At 34.4% G+C, this 22,660-nt stretch overlaps 1 protein-coding gene across 1 annotated transcript; it reads right to left on the reverse strand.

Moving 5' to 3' along the window:
* Window positions 1-10,169: 10,169 nt before the first annotated feature.
* Window positions 10,170-17,952, reverse strand: DEFB112 (defensin beta 112). Its single transcript, XM_050786363.1, has 2 exons — window positions 17,895-17,952; window positions 10,170-10,396 (listed from the first exon to the last, which is right to left on the reverse strand). Exons 1-2 carry the CDS (start codon window positions 17,950-17,952, stop codon window positions 10,170-10,172), a joined length of 285 nt encoding a protein of 94 aa, XP_050642320.1.
* Window positions 17,953-22,660: the final 4,708 nt, after the last annotated feature.

The raw sequence follows: 22,660 nt of genomic DNA on the forward strand, positions 1-22,660 counted from the left end.
GAGTTGGCTTTTCAAAAGAATAAACAAAATTGATAGACCCCCTAGCTAGATTAACGAAGAAAAATGAAGAGACGATCCAAATAAGACAATCAGAAATGACAAAGGCAATATTACGACTGATCCCACTGGCAAAGAGAAGATCCTGAGAGACTATTATGAACTCAATGCACACAAATTAGAAAATCTGGAGGAAATAGATAAAATCCTGGATGGACACTATCTCCCAAGATTGAATCAGGAAGAGGTTGAAACCATTAATGTAACAATATCAACTTCTGAAACTGAATGAGTAACAAAGAAACTACCAACTAATAAAAGCCTTGGGTCAGATGGATTCACAGCTGAATTCTACCAGACATACAAAAAGGAATTGGTGCCAATCATATTGAAACTATTTCAAAAAACTGAGGAGTAGGGGATCCTCCCTACCGCATTCTGTGAAGCCAGCATCAACCTGATACCAAAATCTGGCAGAGATAGAGTGAAAAAAGAAAACTTCAGGCCAATATCCCTGATGAACACAGACACAAAACTCCTCAACAAAATATTAATAAACCGAATCCAGCAGCACATCAAAAAGTTAATACACCACAATCAAGTAGGTATTATTCCTGGGATGCAAGACTGTTTCAACCTACATAAATTAATAAATGTGATTCACCATATAAACAGAGTTAAAAGCAAAAGCCATATGATCATCTCAATAGTCATGAAAAAAGCTTTCAGTAAAATCTAACACACCTTCATGATAAAAACACTAAAGAGATTAGACATTGAAGGAACATATCTGAAAATAGTAAGAGTTATATATGACAAACACGCAACCAACATTATACTGAATGAGTAAAAGCTCAAATCATTCCTCTGGAGAATAGGAACAAGACAAGGATGTCTACTTTCACCACTCCTATTCACCATAGTACTGGAAGTCCTAACAAGAACAATCAGGCAAGGAAAAGAAATAAAAGGCATCCAAATAGGAACATAAAAACTGAAACTATTTCTCTTCACTGACGATATGATTCTATTCCTTGAAAATCCTAAAGACTATGCCAAAAGACTCCTAGAACATAGAATTAATAAATGACTTTAGTAAAGTTTCAGTATAAAAAAATCAAAGAAATCAGTAGCATTTCTACACATGAACAGTATACATGCTGAAAGTGAAATCAATAACACAATCCCACTTATAATAGCCACATAGCAAATGAAATATCTAAGAATATATCTAACCAAGGAGGTGAAAGATCCCTACAAAAGGAAGTGCAAAAAACTGCTGAAAGAAATCAGAGATAACACAAATAAATAGAATAGCATTCCATGCTCATGGATTGGAAGAATCATTATCATAAAAATGGCCACACTATAGATATACAGATTCAGTGCAATTCTTATAAAACTAACAACATCAATTCTTCACAGAATTAGGAAAAACTATTCTAAAATTCTTATGGAATCAAAAAGGAGCCTTAATAGCCAAAGGAATTTTAAGCAAAAGGAACAAAGCAGGAAGTATCACACTATCCAATTTTAAACTATACTATAAGGCTACAGTAGCAAAAATAGTATGGTACAGATACAAAAACAGACACATAGAACAATGGAACAGTAAAAAACTCAGAAATAAAGCTACATACCTATAAACATCCGATCTTTGACAAGGCCAACAAAAATAAGCAATGGGGAAAGTAATCCCTTATTCAATAAATGGTGCTGGGATAACTGACTAGCCGTGCGCAGATCAAAGCCGGACCCTTACCTTTAGCCATATACAAAAATTAACTCAAAGTGGATTAAATATTTAAATGTAAGACCTCAAAATATAAAAAAGTCCTAGAAGACAATCTAGGAAACACTCTTCTAAACATGGGCCTTAGCAAATAATTTTTGGCTAAGGCTTCAAAAGAAATTGCAACAAAACCAAAAATTGACAAGTGGAATCTAATTAAACTAAAGAGCTTCTACACAGCAAAGGAAACCATCAACAGAGACAACGTACAGAATGGGAAAAGATGTTTGCAAACTATTCATCTGACAAAGGCCTAATATCCAGAATCTATAAGGAACTTAAAGAATTCAACAAGCAGAAAACAAACAACACCATTAAATATCAGGCAAAGGACATGAACAGACATTTCTCAAAAGAAGACATACAAGTGGCCCACAAACATATAAAAAAATGCTGAGCATCACTAATCATGAGAAATGCAAATGAAAACCGCAATGAGATACCATCTCACCCACTCAGAATAACTATTATTAAAATGTCAAAAAATGACAAACAGTGGCAAGGCTGCAGAGAAAAAGGAATGCTTATACAGTGTTGGTGGAAATGAAAATTACTTCAGTCACTATGGAAAGTGGTCTGGAGATTTCTAAAATAACTTAAGACAGAGCTACCATTTGACCCAGCAATCCCAATACTGGGCATATAACTTAATGAAAATAAGTAAGTAAACCAAAAAGACACATACACTTGTATGTTCACCACAGCACTATTCACAGTAGAAAAACTTAGAATAAATCAAGGTGCCAATCAAAAGACTGGGTAAAAAAAAATGGTACATATACACCATGAATATTATGCAGCCGTAAGAAAGAATGACATCATGTCCTTTGCATCAACATGGATGCAATTGGAGGCTATAATCTTAAGCAAAATAAGGCAGAAACAGACAACCAAATAATGCATGTTATCTCTTATAAGTGGAAGGTAAACATTGCACACAAATGGATATAAATGTGTGAACTAAAGACACTATGGACTACTAGAGTGGAAAGGGAGGGAGGCAGCTGAAAAACTATCTATTGGGTACTATGCTTACTACTTGGGTAATGGGATCCATTTCTCAAACTTTAGCATCGCACAGTATTTCCATATAACAAAACGGCACATATAATCCCTGTATCTAAAATAAAAGTTGAAATTTTTTGAAAGTTAGGCATAAAGATATGAAGGCTTTTATAGGAGATACTAAACAGATATATTAACTAATAATGGTAAACTAATACATATCGAATAAATTAATGTTGGACACTGTATCAGGAAACACCAAATATAGCCATTTAAAGAGGCAATGATGTCTTTTGAATCACTCTTTTAAGCTGGGCTTGCAGAATTATATCTATTTCATTTAAAATTTCTTTTTAATGGCCATTGAATTTGAAGCATCCAGAATAATTTATCTCTTTTCTTCTCACATATCCACATCCTAATCCTGGAACCAGTGAATGTGTTAATTCACATGGCAAAGAATATATTGCTGATATAAATAAATTAAGGATATTGAGATAGATTATTGTGAATTAACCAGTTAGGCACAAGGTAATCACAAAAGTCTTTATAAAATCAAGGTAGGAGTGTGAGGCTTTGAAGATGGAAGAAACCATGAGCCAAGAAAATCAGGTGACTTCTAGAAACTGGAAAAGTCAATAAATAGATTCTTCCCTAGAGCCTCCAGAAGGAGCACAGCCCTGCTGACACCTTGATTACAGTCCCTTGAGACATATTTTGGATTTCTGACCTCCAGAACTATAAGATAACATTTTTGGTAATTTGTTAGAACTGTATCAGGAATAGATAGATATTAGAAAACCAATAGAGGGCTGCCTCAGCTACATCTGTAGTTATTATTATTTTTATTCAAAACATTATTCATCTATGCATTCATTTTGTTTGATTAGTCTTAACAGAGTCATACATTTTGTTATTGTCATCAAATAACAAACATTTAACCTTGTAGTTTTTATATATTATTATTATTATACTTTAATTTCTGGGATACATGTGCAGAATGTGCAGGTCTGTCAATAGGTATACACTTGCCATGGTGGGTTGCTGCACCCATCGACCTGTCATCTGCATTAGGTATTTCTCCTAATGTTATCCCTCCCCTAGGCCCCCACACACCGATAGGCCACAATGTGTGATGTTCCCTTCCCCGTGTCCATGTGTTCTCATTGTTCAACTCCCACTTATGAGTGAGAACATGCAGTGTTTGCTTTTCTGTTCCTGTGTTAGTTTGCTGAGAATGATGGTTACCAGCTTCATCCAAGTCCCTGCAAAGGACATGAACTCATCCTTTTTTATGGCTGCATAGTATTCCATGGTGTATATGTGCCACATTTTCTTTATCCAGTCTGTCATTGATGGGCGTCTGGGTTGGTTCCAAGTCTTTGCTATTGTGAACAGTGCTGCAATAAACATATGTTTGCATGTGTCTTTAAGGTAGAATAATTTATAATACTTTGGGTATATGCCCAGTAATGGGATTGCTAAGTCAAATGGTATTTCTGGTTCTAGATCCTTGAGGAATTGCCACACTGTCTTCCACAATTGTTGAACTAATTTACACTCCCATCAACAGTGTAAAAGCATTTCTATTTCTCCACATCCTCTCCAGCATCTGTTGTTTTCTGACTTTTTAATGACCGCCATTGTAACTGGTGAAAGATGGCATCTCACTGTGGTTTTGATTTGCATTTCTCTAATGACCAGTGATAATGAGGTTTTTTTCATATGTTTATTGGTCACACAAATGTCTTCTTTTGAGAAGTGTCTGTTTATATCCTTTGCCCACTTTTTGATGAGGTTGGTTTTTTCTTGTAAATTTGATTAAGTTCCTTGTAGATTCTGGATATTAGCCCTTTGTCAGATGGATAGATTGCAAAAATTTTCTCCCATTCTGTAGGTTGCCTGTTCACCCTGATGATAGTTTCTTTTGCTATGCATAAGCTCTTTAGTTTAATTAGATACCATTTGTCAATTTTGGCTTTTGTTGTCATTGGTTTTGCTATTTTAGCCATGAGGTCTTTGCCCTTGCCTATGTCCTGAATGGTATTGCCTAGGTTTTCTTCTAGGGTTTTTAAGGTTTTAGGTCTTTGTTTAAGTCTCTAATCCATCTTGAGTTAATTTTTGTATAAGGTGTAAGGAACGGATCCAGTTTCAGTTTTCTGCATATGGCTAGTCAGTTTTCCCAACACCATTTATTAAATAGGGAATCCTTTCCCCATTGCTTGTTTTTGTTAGGTTTGTCAAATATCAGATGGTTGCAGATGTGTGGCATTATTTCTGAGGCCTCTGTTCTGTTCCATTGTTCTATATATCTGTTTTGGTGCCAGTGCAATGCTGTTTTGTTTACTGTAGCCTTGTAGTATAGTTTAAAGTCATGTGGCATGATGCCTCCAGCTTTGTTCTTTCTACTTAGTATTGTCTTGGTTTGGTTCTTTGTTTCTGTTCCATTAATATTTTTTTCCTCTTATTTTTACTATTTCATTCCTCCTCATTCCTTCGACTGTGTTATAGTGCTTTTCAAGGGTCTTAACTAAAACATTTAGCTCATTATCTTTTACCTTTTCTATCTTCCTTGCATACTCAATTAAAGCCATGCCTTTTTCCCTAAACAATTTTTTGCTACAATATTGATATATAGCAAATAAATATTTAAGCAATTTTAAGTTTTATTATAATTTTATTTTTCAAATATATGGAGATTTTTGAATTAATTTTCTTACTCAATTTTTAACATTTTATTTTTAAAATTATAACTCACAGAAAAGTCACCAAATATTATGATTACCTCCTATATTCCCTTCACCTAAACTCACCAATTGCTCAGATTTTGCACTTTTTAAGTTAACTAACTCCTATCTATATGCATCTCTCTATATATGTATTTATATATACATACATGTATATGTTTATGCACTTATAAAATACATTTATATTTTTATTTGCTAAATAATTGAAGAGTTAGTCACAGACATCATAACACTTATCACATCTATTGTAAATAATTCAGCATGTATCTCTTAAGAACATAGATACTCACATATAACTCCAATAAAATTATCCCACTCAGGTAATTTCATTTTTATAAGATACATATTTTTAACATGCAGTCTGTGTAAAATTTTCACAGTGGTATTTATAGTGTCCTAGTTTATTTGAATGAGCACTCAGTAAGGATTATATGTTATATAGTTGTCATGTCTCCTTAGTTTCCGTTAATCTAGAATAGTTCCTCTTCCCAGACTTTCATTGTCATTCATTGTGTTAACAATTTTGAATATTCCAGGCCAGTATTTCAGAACATCTTTCATTTTGTATTTGTCTGATTTTTTTCCCTAATGGATGGGTTCAGGAAAATGTTTAAGGAATTATTACATAGGTGATAAGTCCTACCTACATGGTATGACTTGGCTGTGTCCCCACCCAAATCTCCCCTTGAATTGTAGCTCCCATAATTCCTATGTGTTGTGAGAGGGACCTGGTGGGAGATAATTGAATCATTTAGGAGGTTTCCCTCATACTGTTTATGTGACAGTGATCTGGCTCTTGTTGATTGGCCAAAATGTAAAGTCCAGCAAAGATTACTTACAATTTTAGTGAATGTTAAAAAACTTCCAGGGTAACAATTGAGGTTTTTGTACATTATTTCAATTAGCCCTCAGAGCTCATTAAAAATGTTTTTATTTATAAAAATAAAAATAAGTGTTTTATAAAAATAAGTAACTTCTGTAGATTTGAAGGAAACATGACAGTGTTGGAATTTTAATTCCTGTCCATTTAAGTCCAAAGCCAGATCACTTAACTGGAATGTTTTATGTTTTATTATTTTATCTTATTTTACTTCATTTTGTTTTATTTTATTCTATTATACTTTGAGTTCTGTGGTACATGTGCAGAACATGCAGGTTTGTTACATAGGTGTACCTATGCCATGGTGGTTTGCTGCACCCATCAAATCATCATCTACATTAAGTATTTCTCCTAATGCTATCTTCTTGATCAAGTCTAATGGTTTCTTGGAAAAGCATATTATAAGAAAAAGCAATGCAAAGTAATATCACTTGAATTTAAGCAGAATATAGTTATTAAATTTAAAACAACTGGAGGTTTAGAAATTATTTTATCGTCAAATTTTAGGTTGAACAGGTCTTTTTTCTCTTACTTTTAAAGTTCTTATTCTATTTTTTGCTTCTCTATGTTTGATACCAAACAAACTGGATTCTCTTCACTAGTTATAGGATAAATAAATGATCTAGTCAATTAACAATATGGAATCTAATTATTTTGAACCTATCAAAACCTCACTATCCTGTATAATAAAAATGGTAAAAATAATGTGTATATTATCTTTGCTGGTCAAGTAGAGAACAGAGTTCCCTTCAGACCAATGAAGGAATTCTATTTATTTGTCATACAAATTATTTTTTTATTTTATCCATTAAAAATCTCTATTCTTTATTTCAGTAAAAGTGCATGGCAGACTTTTTAGAAAAGAATAGCAAGATAAATCTAGCAATTCCATAACAGAAAGATCACCGGGAAAAAAAGTGTAGATAAATATATTTTTATAAAGATGAAGAACTTCCGCAATAACTCTTATTTTTGCTTACAAGATTCAGCTGGCTTGTGAGATGGAAAAAGCTGGCTTAAAGCAGAAAGAGCTAATTTATCATCTGTTACCTTTACCTTAAATCAAGCAGAGTCACATGACATCAAATCTCCTGTCTGCCCACATAGGTCTCAGTTCATGGATAAGGTAACAAACTCTCACCAAAGTTCTCTATCACTTTATTTTTCTTGGAGCCATCAGCTGTGTGCTGTCTCTCTCTAATTCCAAAGTTCTAGTACTCACTGCTGATCTTAAATTCACATTTCAGAAGTTCAGGCAACTGATACTCAGAGTTTGGAAAAAATGTTTACAGGAAACATAGAAAGTGGCCAACTATTCTATTTCCCTTTGCTTCCCCCACGCTGCCCTCACTTTCTGTAGAGTAAAAGCCTCACAACTATAAAAGACATTAGTGAAAAACTAGGACAATTTGAATATGGGCTGTTTTAGATAATATCTCTTTAATTATTTATATCTGTAATTTATATCCACGATATTTTGTAGCTTGAGATGCCATTTTTGTTGGATTTTTTTTTAAATCTAATAATCTAAAATGTGTCATGTTTTAAAATTTTGTTTTCAATTTGATTCTAGTACCTAGAAATATAATTTACTTTTTGTATTGACTTTATTTAGTGAGTTTGCTGAATATATTAATAATTAATATATTAATTCTATTAGTTTCTAGATATTAAAACAATTTAGGTATCTAATCGTGTTACATATAAATAATGACAGCTTTGTTACCTCCTTTCCACTGATTATATTATTTGTCCTATTCTTAACTTAAAGCACTGGTGCAGTCCTCTAGTATAATGTTGTACGGAAGTACTGATAAATCTTGGTTTATTTCTGAACTTTGGTGAAAGTGTTCAATAATCCACTGTAAAATACGGTGTTTGATTTGGCTTTTGGTATAGGTAAGCATTATCAGTTTAAAGTGATTCCTCGGTCCTTATTTTACCGATTTTTTTTTTAATCATGAGTTAATGTTTTATAACTCCTACAAATCAATAGGAAAGAGATACAATCACTAAAAAAAAAAAAAAAAAAAAAAAAAAAAAAAAAGTCGCCAGGACTCAAATACAAATTCACAAAAGAGCATATCTAATGGCCAGTATCAACATCAATTATGGAGAGGTTATCAACATCATTAATGGAGAGGAAAAAGGAAATTAAGACCAAAAGACCAAGATGATACACATTTACACACACTGCAGAAGGGTTAAAATTGGAAAAAGGGTGGACCAGCTGGAACTGTAGTACACTGCTTATGGGAACTTAAATTGGCATAATCATTTTTTTGCTGTCAATATCTTTAAAAGATAATAATATAGTTTATGTTGAAACTTCTCTACTTCTAGGTATATAACCATTAATAATGAATACACACATTAATAAAATTATAGCAACTGTATTCATAATTTTCATCTATCCTACCACAGATACATTAAATTGTAGTACGGTGTACTGTGAGACTCCTGAAGTGGGGTTCAGAGTTTGAATCATAAACCAAAATCACAAGATGCAAATAGGGTTATTTATCTCCAAACTGACACTGGTCAGACAGCATACTATTATACATATCAGGAACATCATGTATAATTTGGACACCCAGATGCATTTTCCTATGCGCCCAGGTACTGTGTACAGGATATACTTTGGCTATAAGATTAACCCAAAGCTGACATGTGTATGTGTCGCAGCAGCATAAGAAACCTACCAGGTACAAGTAGCCTCAACTTAAATACCTTGCTACCACAAAAATTTAAGTGACTAGCTCCCTTTTCTTCATGAGGCCTTAGTCCACAGATTGTAAGTCACATAATAACCAAGCCTGCCAGCCAAGGACACAGACTAGAGAACATTGTTTAATTAATACTTAGCACATACCAAGCCCTGCAAAACCATCACCTATTTTTAGAGTTGATGTTTCAAAATGTTTGAATAGGGAAAATTTTTAATCTAGGTGAGGTAATAGGACCAACTGTGTGTGCATGCATACACACATATATAATTCTGTTACATTATTTTTAAATAACTTAAAATTTACTAAGACACCAATAAGTAGCATGATAAGAATCATCTAATAACGTGTGGAAACATTAAAAACATGAAACAAAGCAAAACAAAGCAAAAATTAATCATAATTTCACATTATTATTATTGCCACAAGCTATAGGGATTTACCATACTTCTTTTTCCTCCTCAACCTAGTCTCCCTCTATTCTACCTTTTGAGCTTATTTTTGAGAAAAAAATCAGTTATTTTTATTTTCATAATTCTTTCAAAAAAGAGAGAAAAAGTATAACCGGAAGTATAAGCAATATGAGAAAGTTATGAGGATTTCATAATCCTTCAAATTTCTTGCAACAATTCTTACTAGTTCAGGGATCACAGCTCTTATCAACTCTGTCCCCACTCCTGAGTCTCCTCAAAGAATTCTTGATGGTACTTCACTAATGACTCATAATATGCTTTTCACACTAAATAAGGAATTGGCCCCAGAATCTCACTAAACGTAGTGGTCCCATCATGGATTTTCTTCTCCATGCTGCTTCTATTCCTGAGTTCAAATCCCTGCTTTGTATTCTGATTCTTTCTCCCAAGCAAGCACAATGTTTATAAATATTTCAGGCTGAAATATATTTTATTTAATTGTATATTCATTATAGGTATACATGCACAGAAATTATAGGTCATTAATGAAGTGATGAAATAATGAGAAGACTTCGTTAAGATGTATCATCTTCTTGTGGATAGATTTCTTCAATGACTTGAGTCTTTAGGGTACCATTCTTGAGTCCCTACTGAGTCCTTTGGGATCCAATTATTTGGGTCCATAGGGTCACATTCTCTCACGGAGCAATGAGTTGTAGGTCTTTCACAGTATGAAATCCTAAATTCACTATCGTCACATTGATTTTTACATCGACCGCCAATCGCTATACATGCCTTCCACCTATTAAAGATGATATAGTGCCCTTCACTTCTGGGTGAAAGAACGCAAGAACAGCTGGAATTAGTAATCTAGGTGGGAACTCCCAAGATTTAAAAGAAGACACGGAAGTAATCACAGACAACAGAGGAAAAATAAAGGAAATAGATATTTGCTTTAATTTTTTTTTGTCCATATCAGAGCAGATCAAGGAAATCAACAAGTATACAGTTCCTAAACGAGAGGTTCCATTCCTATGCATTTTAAATAATTTTGTAGCGACTCAATAAGGGATTTCTGAAGGGCTTGCAATTTATTAATCTTCCTCTGTCTGTCTTGCTCATTGACTAGAACCATTGAATACGAGTGGGACGATCTCCATCCTCTCATTTATCATTCATTCTTAGTACTGTTCTGTGGTAAATGTTCTCTTCCTTTTTAAGATTTCTTTCTTTCTTTCTTTCTTTCTTTCTTTCTTTCTTTCTTTCTTTCTTTCTTTCTTTCTTTCTTTCTTATTATTATACTTTAAGTTCTAGGGTACATGTGCATAACGTGCAGGTTTGTTACATATGTATACTTGTGCCATGTTGGTGTGCTGCACCCATCAACTCGACAGCACCCATCAACTTGTCATTTACATCAGGTATAACTCCCAATGCAATCCCTCCCCCATCCCCCCTCCCCATGATAGGCCCCGGTGGGTGATGTCCCCCTTCCCGAGTCCAAGTGATCTCATTGTTCAGTTCCCACCTGTGAGTGAGAACATGCGGTGTTTGGTTTTCTGTTCTTGTGATAGTTTGCTAAGAATGATGGTTTCCAGCTGCATCCATGTCCCTACAAAGGACACAAACTCATCCTTTTTTATGGCTGCATAGTATTCCATGGTGTATATGTGCCACATTTTCTTAATCCAGTCTGTCACTGATGGACTTTTGGGTTGATTCCAAGTCTTTGCTATTGTGAATAGTGCCACAATAAACATACGTGTGCATGTGTCTTTATAGCAGCATGATTTATAATCCTTTGGGTATATACCCAGTAATCGGATGGCTGGGTCATATGGTACATCTAGTTCTAGATCCTTGAGGAATCGCCACACTGCTTTCCACAATGGTTAAACTAGTTTACAGTCCCACCAACAGTGTAAAAGTGTTCCTATTTCTCCACATCCTCTCCAGCACCTGTTGTTTCCTGACTTTTTAATGATTGCCATTCTAACTGGTGTGAGATGGTATCTCATTGTGGTTTTGATTTGCATTTCTCTGATGGCCAGTGATAATGAGCATTTTTTCATGTGTCTGTTGGCTGTATGAATATCTTCTTTTGAGAAATGTCTGTTCATATCCTTTGCCCATTTTTTGATGGGGTTGTTTGTTTTTTTCTTGTAAATTTGTTTGAGTTCTTTGTAGGTTCTGGATATTAGCCCTTTGTCTGATGAGTAGATTGCAAAAATTTTCTCCCATTCTGTAGGTTACCTGTTCACTCTCATGGTAGTTTCTTTTGCTGTGCAGAAGCTCTTTAGTTTAATTAGATCCCATTTGTCAATTTTGGCTTTTGCTGCTGTTGCTTTTGGTGTTTTAGACATGAAGTCCTTGCCCATGCCTATGTCCTGAATGGTACTACCTAGGTTTTCTTCTAGGGTTTTTATGGTATTAGGTCTAACATTTAAGTCTCTAATCCATCTTGAATTAATTTTCGTATAAGGAGTAAGGAAAGGATCCAGTTTCAGCTTTCTACTTATGGCTAGCCAATTTTCCCAGCACCATTTATTAAATAGGGAATCCTTTCCCCATTTCTTGTTTCTCTATCGTTCTTTTTAACCTGACTTGAGCAGTTCTAAAATACTGAAAGATACAATTTTATTTTCCTGAAATATCTCATCTCCTCTTGGATCTGCACCCTAGAGCCAAGCACAAGAGAAATTTTGCTTAAAAAATAGACACTTTGGGGTGATTAGAATAAGGAAATAGTAAATAACCACAAGCTGAGGACATAGTGAACATTTCAGCAAGGCTCATAATTTTCTCTTTTTACTTTGCCATTTTTCTCTTTCATCCTGAAGTTTCCAGTGCTATAGAAAATTTTAAAAAATGTCTCTAATCTCACTTTACACCATAATTTCTTCGACTTTGTAACTTCCACAATTATAAGGAATGATGTATGTATCTAGATAGAAGGTCTCTCTGTCACTAACAGAAGTTCTGATCTGTCGTTGCAGGTATTCATTTATTCTCTGTATCTCCACAGGATAAAACTAAAAATAAATGGTGCATATCACTGGAGAGCCAGGTTTTGAATCAATATAATAATTTTTTTAATTAATTAAAAAGTTTAATAAAAATTCTGGAAGAGACTGTCTTAGAAAGTACATATCTACCATTACTGGACCAATACAAGCATGCATTGCTGGACATATTTCAGAAGGTGAATGAAAATGAGCAAGTCCTTATCACTGATGTCTATAAGTATGCTTTCATCTCAAAAACCTTTTTATTCTATAATTAACCAATTTTGTGTCCATGTATTTAAATAAAATACATATATATCATTTTATATAAAGTAGTAATATTACCCACAAATTTTGCAGCAATAATTTAAAATAACTGAGGATTCTGAGACTACACTATCAGAGGATATTCCTTTTACCATACTCTGGATTTGCAGTGATGTATACTCAGTCACCTAGGAACCAGCACTTTATGCAGTTATCTTTGCTAATAATTGTATTTTATTTGTAAATAGTAATAGTAATATGAATAATAGTAATAATAATCTTTCAAGCCCATATTTACCCTGAGATATGAAAGGTACATTTCATAATCAGATAACCCCAGCATAGTTCTGTTCACAAAGAAACATATCACAAGGGGTATTTCCTTCTGAGAGAAGGAACACAAAATATAAATGCAGAGCTTAATGTAGCACTGGAGATGAAATAGCCATGAGGTTACTACCTACATCAAGAAACAAGATATTACTAGAAGCTTCATACCCTCTCACCACATCATAACCCCCTCCCTCTCCCCTAAGAATAATCACTATCCTGAATTAAACACTAACTTTCTTACTTTGCCTTATATTAATATTTGTGTTCCTTAAGTATGCATTCTTTATGCCTGCTTTTGAATGTGTATACACATAAAATATGTATAAATCTAGATATACACACAAATATATATATATGTACACACACAAATAAATGTGTACATAATATACATAATAAATGTATATAATCAGGTGTCACTTAGGGACAGGGATAGGTTTTGACAAATATGCCATTAGGTGATTCTGTCCTTGAGCAAACACCATAAACTGTACTTACACAAACCTAGATGGTACAGCCTATCACATACCTAGGATATAAGATATAGCCTATTGCTCCTGGAATACAAACCGGTACATGTTACTGGACTGAATTCTTCAGGCAACTGTAACATAATGGTATTTATGAATCTAAACATAGAAAAGCTACAGTAAAAGTATGGTATTATAAGTATGGGACCGCTGTCCTATATGCAGTCTGACATTGACTGAAATACTGTTTTGCAGCACATGACTGTTTATACTGATAGTTCCAGAATTACAATAATTTGACTCAATTTTTCATCCTCAGAATGGGGCAAAAAACATATACATTCAGTGGAGATCAAAGTATAAGTACACATACAACAATGATGTTTTTTGCTTTCAGTACATTATCAAATACATTCCATGAGATATTCAATAATTTATTATAAAACTCTCTTTATGTTAGATGATTTTGCCCAGTTGTAGGCTAATGTAAGTATTCTGAGCATGTTTAAGCCAGTGTAAGCTAAGCTATGATGTTCTGCCAGTTAGGGTGTATCGAATTCACTTTCAACTGATGATATTTTCAACTCAAAATGTCTTTAACAAGACATAATCCCATTATAAATTGAGGAGCACTGTGTGTGTGTGTGTGTGTGTGTGTGTGTGTGTGTGTCTTAGAGAGACAGAGAATCATACAGTTTGTTTGTTTCTGGATTTTTAAATTTATATTCATATAATTCAGCTTTGTGGTTGGATGTAGTTTTGCAGCACTGATTTTCATTAATATATAGCATTCACTTTCTTTATCTAATATCTAATATCTTTAGCTAATATATGATCATCTTTAGATTATTTGATACAGGGAGAATATGGCTGCTCTTAACATTCTTGTACTATTTCTTGAAGCATATTTAATAATCTTCTGTTGGGTAGATTTCAAATTTTAAATATTCGGTTGAATGTATGGTGGTAGTTTATCATGGTTTAAATTAGCATTTTCTTGATTGCAAGTGATGATGAGCATTTTAAGGATGTTGTTTATCCGCTCTTTCAAGTGGCTTAGGTCTTTTTTTCTATTTCTTCTGAATTACCTATCACTTTCTTATTTATTTATTAGAATTTTAAAATATATTCTAGATTTCAGCCCTTCGCTAGTTATATATGTAGCAATTTTTTTATTCTACTCTATGACTCTACTAAATCGATATACAAGAACTGAGGGGAATTTTGCCATTGAAGTGATGTAATGGACAAGAGGGAAGAACCTTTAAAGGTTGTGGATCCTAAAACATAGATTTGGGATAAAGATGAACCTGCGGTTACATGAGCTGGTCAGGTACTGAGTGAACCTGGAGCCTGTATCCACAGAGGCCGGCCTCGGGGCTGAGTCCACAGGTCCTTACCTGACGACTATGGCTGTGGAGCTCACCTTGTTCTTGGACAAGCCTGAAGCCTGGGGTTCAGCGTGGTGCTGGGGGGGAAATCCAGAGCCCAGGAACACTGGGGCCAGCCTAGCTCTAGAGAAACTCTGGAAAATGAGTGTGATTATTGGGCCTAGCCTGAATCTGTGGGTGTTGAACTAGCACTAGGGCTACTGGGCAGGCCTGGAGGGGCCGTGAGCCGAGACTTGATGGGCTGACCTAGAGCCAGAGGCTGTCAGATCTGGCCTTGTGCCACAGCAGACTTGGAAGCTCAGTCTTCAGGTACTGGTCTGAAGTCTGAGGCCATGGGGGCCTGCTGGGTGCTGGGTTCTACTTAGAAAGGCCATCCAGTGTTGGGGTCCAAGGCTAAGTTCTATGGTCATTTCCCTCTCTGGCCTCCACAGGGAGGGTATCTGTCTCCAGGCTGTGCTATCTAGGCTTGGGAGAGAGGTGGCATGAGCAATGTGACACTGTCCTTCCTATCCTCTTTAATGTATCTTTTCTTATTTCTGTAATCTACCTAAGCGCTGTGATCTCTCACGTGGTTTCCTTAGCTCTTGTGAAGGCATTTTCGTGCTTGGATAATTGTTCAAATTAATGATTCTGTAAAGGATGGAGCACTTAAAAGTCCGATTCCAACATCATGCTGATATCCAGTGAAATTTAGTCAAAAAGAATTATTTTAAAACTAAGTTCCCAGTCCCTTGTCTAGACTTTTGTTGGCTCAATTGCCTTTTTGAGTTGTCTTAATTAAACTGTGCTTTAAGATAAACAGAACACCTTCATCATTCTTTTCATATAACAATATACTTTTTATATCCAAAAATGTCAGTATTTTGAACAGTGGTGATTGATAAAAAATAGTTTTGCCTTGGCCGGGCGCAGTGGCTCACACCTGTAATCCCAGCGTTTTGGGAGGCTGAGGCGGATAGATCACCTGAGGTCAGGAGTTCGCAACCAGCCTTGCCAACATGGTGAAACTCTGTCTCTACTAAAAATACAAAAAATTAGCCAGGCATGGTGGCGGGAGCCTTTAATCCCAGCTACTCTGGAGGCTGAGGCAGGAGGATTGCTTGAACCTGGGAGACAGAGGTTGCAGTGAGCCGAGATCGTGCCATTGCACTCCAGCCTGGGCAACAAGAGTGAAACTCTGTCTCAAAAAAAAAAAAAAAAAAAAAAAAAAAAGAACAAATTGCCAGCGCTTGGGTAGGAGGGAAACTGAGACAACAGTGTAACTCCTAAGTACAATTGCATTAAAACATTTAAAAAAAGTAACAATGCTGCTGAAAACAATGATTAGAGAAACTTTCTTCACGGAAATGATAAGGGCATTTGCCTAGCCAGCACTTCATCCAAAAAAAAATTCAGCCTCTACAACCTTAAAATAAGATTTCTTTCTTGCTTTAAACATGAAATTCAGCCTTCATAAACCTATGAGGTGAAAGACAAGAACATATAGGTAAACAGGGACTGGGGTAGAGAATATACTCAGAATATTTACTTCATTTCAGTCGAAAAGTATTGATTAAAATGTGCAAGACACAATTCTACTTATTTTATTTTACCTGTGCTGATTTTCTCTGTCCCATGTCATGCTTTTTCAAATATTGTGGAAGATGTATTTGTCTTTGAGTACATTTTTTCAAGCTTCAGTCTCCATATGGTTGTCAATAATTTCATAGGAGTGCTAACAGGTTGGTAAGAGCTCACTGCAAAATAAAAAAAAAATTACTTTAAAAGTAGAAGAAAAAAAATATTTTCAGAAATAAAGACACAAATGTATTTGCCTCTATTTAATGGTCCTATAGATTATAAAAGGTTTCACAAAATGATAAACATATGGTACACATGTTTAAAAATCCAGTTAAATGAATAAATGACTATTAATAAGTTCACCTTGCATGGCTATTGTTAGGAAAAATAAATCAATACAGGCAAAATGCAGAACAAATGCTAGCTATTAAAATCATTATTTAGAAGAAAACTTATCAGTGTTTACTGAAATCTGTATAATTCTTTGTATCTCAGAAAAGTTCTAAATACAGAGGGAATTCTAATAAGCATGCTTTAACTAACTTTTATGAAGAAGAAAAATTATTCTCTAATATAAATAAACTGCCTTGTTGGTTTACATTATTAATTGAAGTTCATCTACTTGTTGCCTTTTGGTGAGAAATTATCAGCTAAAAAGCTATTTATGTTTAAATGTTAGGGCAGAGTAGTACTAAACGAATGAATTACTACAGATTTATTTTAAGGTTACCTCCTATGATCTCAATACTGACAGATAGCTTGGTAATCAGAGAAAGCAGCAAGATAAAGAAAAAGGAGAATTTAACTGGAAGTGAGCAGTAGACAAGTGCAGCTTTTCTCAATTGTTAACATAATACAATTTGAAACTTTTAGGAAGGCATTTTATCTGATTAACCTCTGCTATAAATAATATCAATGTGGGGATCAATGATTTCCCAGCATAATTCATAACTTTCCCAGTTTTTTCTACTCTATTAATAGATCAAATTCAGTTAAATTTGAGTGTTGAATAAATGCGCATTTCATGAATCTATGAAATCAATGTAGCATTATTTTCTTCTAATCATTTACATATATGCATATATATGAATATATATTTTTATGTAATTAAGGTGAATTACAGCCTTTTCTAGGATGTTGTGTTTGAAAAATTATTCAAATATTTTTACCTGAGAACTGTGAATAAATGTAATGTAACATGGTGATGGTATTAATAAAATGATTTTATAATGTAAATTCTACTTTAAATATCTCAGTTCCCCCACTTTAATGCTGGCCCCTTGATCCCTCTAGCAATAACATTCATATTACCTGGTGGAATAAGGACAGCAAAGAAAAGCAAAATACAGAAAAAGAGAAGAATCTTCATTGTAAATGATTTCTTGCTTTAAAACAGTGTACAGATCATCTGTCTGACTCAGCTGTTGTTGAAACAAGGAAAAAAAAACCCTTACATTTAAAGAATTCTTCTGCATAGTTTTGACTACTGAAGCTTATTAAGAGCAAGAACATTTCCATGCTTGGTGAATAGTGCCATATTCAAAGAGATAGTGACTAGAAAAATCTGCTTTGTCACACAAAAGTTACATCTGCTGATTTCTCTTGCAGTCAGTTTCTTTAAGAAACTTTAACAGTTACAAGAATATGGGTATAAATTGCTAGGTGACCAAGATCAGAAATAGTCCTGCAGCAATTCACTTGACACCCCAGAAGTACTAGTTTTATATAATTCCATTCACTATTTTAATGGTCCCAGTATTAACAATGAATCTCAATGTAGCAAAAAATCCAAACCATATAACTTTAGGCTGAAATTATCATACAGAATATTTAATTTTACATATAAAATGTTGAGATCCAGATTTGTCAGGTAATTTTATAATCCACACCTTCTTTATTTAAACTATGTATGAACATAAATCATGACAGTATTCTGATGTTTATGGATATTATCCTGTCGAGCTTAGCTATACCATGAAGAAAGGTCCATCCCCTCAAGTAGGATTTGTGAATATCAGTGCAAAAACATTCAATGTTATAAAATTAGAATGCATTTCTCTGTTTGTTGTTATTGTCTACATAGTGAGAAGGTATTTCTGAGTTAATCTGTAAGTTTTCCAAAGTCTGCTACAGCAGATATATGATAAAGAACTGATATTGTTCCCCAGACCCAATAAGGAATAATGATCCATTGACTCTCTCTTACTACACTCATAAAAAGCACTAAGAATCTGGGTGTAAAGAAGCCCCAGTTAATACTAGTCATCCTTATTTTACATTTATGAGAATGTTATTTGCAAAGGTGTTGCAACTGAAACATGTACAAATAATCAGAATTGTGGCAAAGCTTCCTGGACAAAGTAATAAGGACACATGATCAGTAATTTTTCCCTTCTACAACCAAATTCTTCACTGATAAAATATGAATTAAAAGTGAAGGACTCGACTAGGTGCAGTGGCTCATGCCTGTAGTCTCAGTGCTTTTGGGGACCGAGACAGACAGAACTCTTGAGCTCCAGAGTTCAAGACCAGCCTGGGCAACACGGTGAAACCCCATCTCTACAGAAATACAAAAATTAGCCAGGAGTGGTGACACATGCCTGTAGTCTCAGTTACACTGGGACGCTGCGGTGGGAAGATCACCTGAGCCCTGGGAGGTGGAGGCTGCAGTGAGAGATGATCATGCCACTGTACTCCAGCCTGGGTGACAAAGTGAAACACTGTCTCGAAAAAAAAATAAATAAAAAGATAAGAATTTATACTACAAGCTAAGAACTTACTGGGGTTCGATGAATAGAGGATTTAACTATCATTTGACATAGTATAAGATTATTTAAACCCATCCCTATGTGAGATTAATTGAACAGATATTACTCAAACACCTACCATGTGCCTGTTACTTTTCTAGTTGCTGTGGTACAACTGTGACGAGGATAGGGCATTTGATTGTTGTAGATGAGACAAAGTTCTAATTGGACACTGAAACCAAAACCCAAATTTCATTAAAAATAATTTATATATTATTATGCTTTCTCTGTTTTCAGAACTTCTGTGAATAAACACAAAGAAAGAAGAACAAAGAAGATAAATGTCTCATTGATTTTTAATTTTAGCTGTTTCCAAAGACATGACAAGAGTGCAATATTGCTGCAAGGACTAAAGTCATTTAGAAATTTTATTTTGAATATCTTATTTGTCAAATCCAAAGGGTGGAAAATTCAAACAGCAACATGACAGCATTACAGCTGATTCACTTAGGGGACTTTGTGACCCAGGTCTAATCCCATGGAGAACGTGGAAACTGCTCCTTTTTTTGAACAGGTAAATATAAATCCTGTATGATAAATGTCCCACATATTAAACACATTCTACAGGATCTACACCACAAAACAGAAATAGAGTATGCCTTTCAACATTTTGTATTTGGATGTGAGAATACATACAATTTAAATTGCTTTTTTTGAATATATTAAGAATTTTAAATCATAAACAATAGAATTATGCAGGAATACTTGGATTCACTGATCTCATGGCCACCTCCTAGTCACTGTAGATGTCTAGAAAACAGATAAATAAAACATTTTCACTGCCTTAAGAAACTCAACTTATTTTTGAAAAGACATGCAAATAAATATATGCCAAATGAATAAAATAAATGCTATGAATGTTTCATGACAAATAGTTCTCATGTGTTTTCTGAGTATAGTATTTTTTTAACTGAACCACAGATAAATCTCAATTCATTTGAAGCTTGCATATTATAAGGTTTCTGGACCAGAAATTTTGTGGATCTAATAAGAAACCTTGTCCTGAGGAAATTAAAGCTAACACTAGTATGCTGAAGAAAATATTTTATCCTTCTTTATTGTTCCTTTATTCTCTAATTCTACATTTAGTTACACAATTAGTGAGTGACTTAGGTTCTACAGTATTTAGGTTTATCAAAAACCTCATCACCCTGGATGATAAAGACATACAAAATGTACTTACCCTCTGCTGGTCAAACAATAAGAGTAACTCCCGTTGGACCACTAAGGGTGCCCCTGCATGAACAAAATGTCCCCAGTTAAGTTGTTTTTTTCCCTAAGAAATTGTTATTTTTCACTGCCTAAGAAAAAAACTTTCAATTTTCCTAAATATTTTGGAGGAAAACAGAGAGAGAGGTTGAGTGCATTTATGCTTATGCTCATATTCAAATGTCTTCTTCATTAACTACATAGCCACTTTGCTTCCTTGTCATTTATCACCTAAATATCAGTAAGATAACTCTGCTTGAAAAGATGTATCTAGACAATCATCAAACATCCTTTTTTTAAAAATTTTTTTAAATTTTTTTTTGAGATGGAGTCTTGCTCTGTCGCCCAGGCTGGAGTGCAGTGGCGGGATCTCGGCTCACTGCAAGCTCCGCCTCCCGGGTTTACGCCATTCTCCTGCCTCAGGCTTCCGAGTAGCTGGGACTACAGGCGCCCGCCACCTCGCCCGGCTACTTTTCTTGTATTTTTTTTTTTTTTTTTTTTTTTTTTTTTTTTTTTGAGACGGAGTCTGGCTCTGTCGCCCAGGCTGGAGTGCAGTCGCCGGATCTCAGCTCACTGTAAGCTCCGCCTCCCGGGTTTACGCCCTTCTCCTGCCTCAGCCTCCCGAGTAGCTGGGACTACAGGCGCCTGCCACCTCGCCCGGCTAGTTTTTTTGTATTTTTTTAGTAGAGACGGGGTTTCACCGTGTTAGCCAGGATGGTCTCGATCTCCTGACCTCCTGATCCGCCCGCCTCGGCCTCCCAAAGTGCTGGCATTAACAGGCGTGAGCCACCGCACCCGGCCTCCTTTTTCATTTTTAATGTAATTTTAGTGGTCACTGTGAGGAGCATCAGCTCCATAGAATACAAATTCATGACTCACCAAGTCCTCTTTTCTCTCTGTTTGTTTTGCTCATTCATTGACTGAAACCAGGACTGGAGTGAAATTTAGTAAACCTGTATGTTAATTAAGCCTCAACATGCAGATATCAATGACATCCCTGACATCTGTATAGCTTAATTTTTATGTATATATTAAATATAAATTGGTTACTGTGTAGGTTCATAATTTAGAGATCGATCAAATCTGTTATCCCATTTTCTAATTTTATGTTTTAGTAATGAATATATATAGCACCTTTATCACTGCAAAGGCATTCACTTTTGGAGATTATTTTTTAAAAATAACATTTAATTTTTTTGTTACATAAGATTTAATATTTTCATGAGAAATAAGAATAAAATGAAAAATATACTTTTGGGATAGAGTATTTGCATTGAATAACTATAAAACAGAAAAAATGAAAAGAATTTTCACTGTAAATAATTTATTTAGCAGTTGTAAAGAGCCCATTGATGATTTCTGTGGTTGAGGTGTTGTTTAAGCAAGGAAACAAAAGAACCCCCTCATTTATAGAATTTCCTTAGTAGTATTGATTATTGAGTCTGTATTGGGTAGAATAATATCATCTATTTTTTATAAACTCAAAGAAATCTTCTTGAGGAGAAACTTTACAGTTACAAGGATGTATATTTAAATTCTTAAAACCTTAGTTTTAAAATTATGCTACAGCAATTTGATCCTTGAGATTTTTTAAAATAAACCTGTCAATGCTGAATCTTGATGTGCAGAGATATCTGCGTCATAACAAATTAATTTGAAGTATTGTAAAGTATACTAAGGTTTATAGATGAAGACACTGAAATCCAAAGAGGTTAGGTTCTATATTATGTATTATTTATAATTTATTAAAAATAGACTCACCAACAGTGATAACTCTGCCTTGCTAACCTTAGAATATTTTGATAAAAGTTCCTAAAGTAGGACTTATCACAATTCAGAAATATTTCACTTTTTTAAAACTAGAATCCATGACTTTGTTTTCCTAAATTACTGTTATTTCTAATTTAGTGTGTAAAATTTGCATAAGCTATTGCATATTTATCTTTATTCCTCAGATACTGGTTGTGAAGACAGAAATTGATTAGTTCTTTTTCACAACACTTCAAGCATGCCTGGAAAGTGTGGAAAAGTAAGATCTGAACTCATGTTTACATGCAGAGT

This window comes from Macaca thibetana, chromosome 4, assembly GCF_024542745.1.
Source record: "Macaca thibetana thibetana isolate TM-01 chromosome 4, ASM2454274v1, whole genome shotgun sequence".
Taxonomy (NCBI): Eukaryota; Metazoa; Chordata; class Mammalia; order Primates; family Cercopithecidae; genus Macaca; species Macaca thibetana.

Coding starts and splice junctions, on each gene's coding strand:
- DEFB112 (XM_050786363.1), bottom strand. CDS start 17,952: ATGAAGATTCTTCTCTTTTTCTGTATTTTGCTTTTCTTTGCTGTCCTT. Junction 10,397..17,894: donor TGCTGTCCTTATTCCACCAG/GTAATATGAATG, acceptor GCGTTCTTTCAC/CCAGAAGTGAAGGGCACTAT.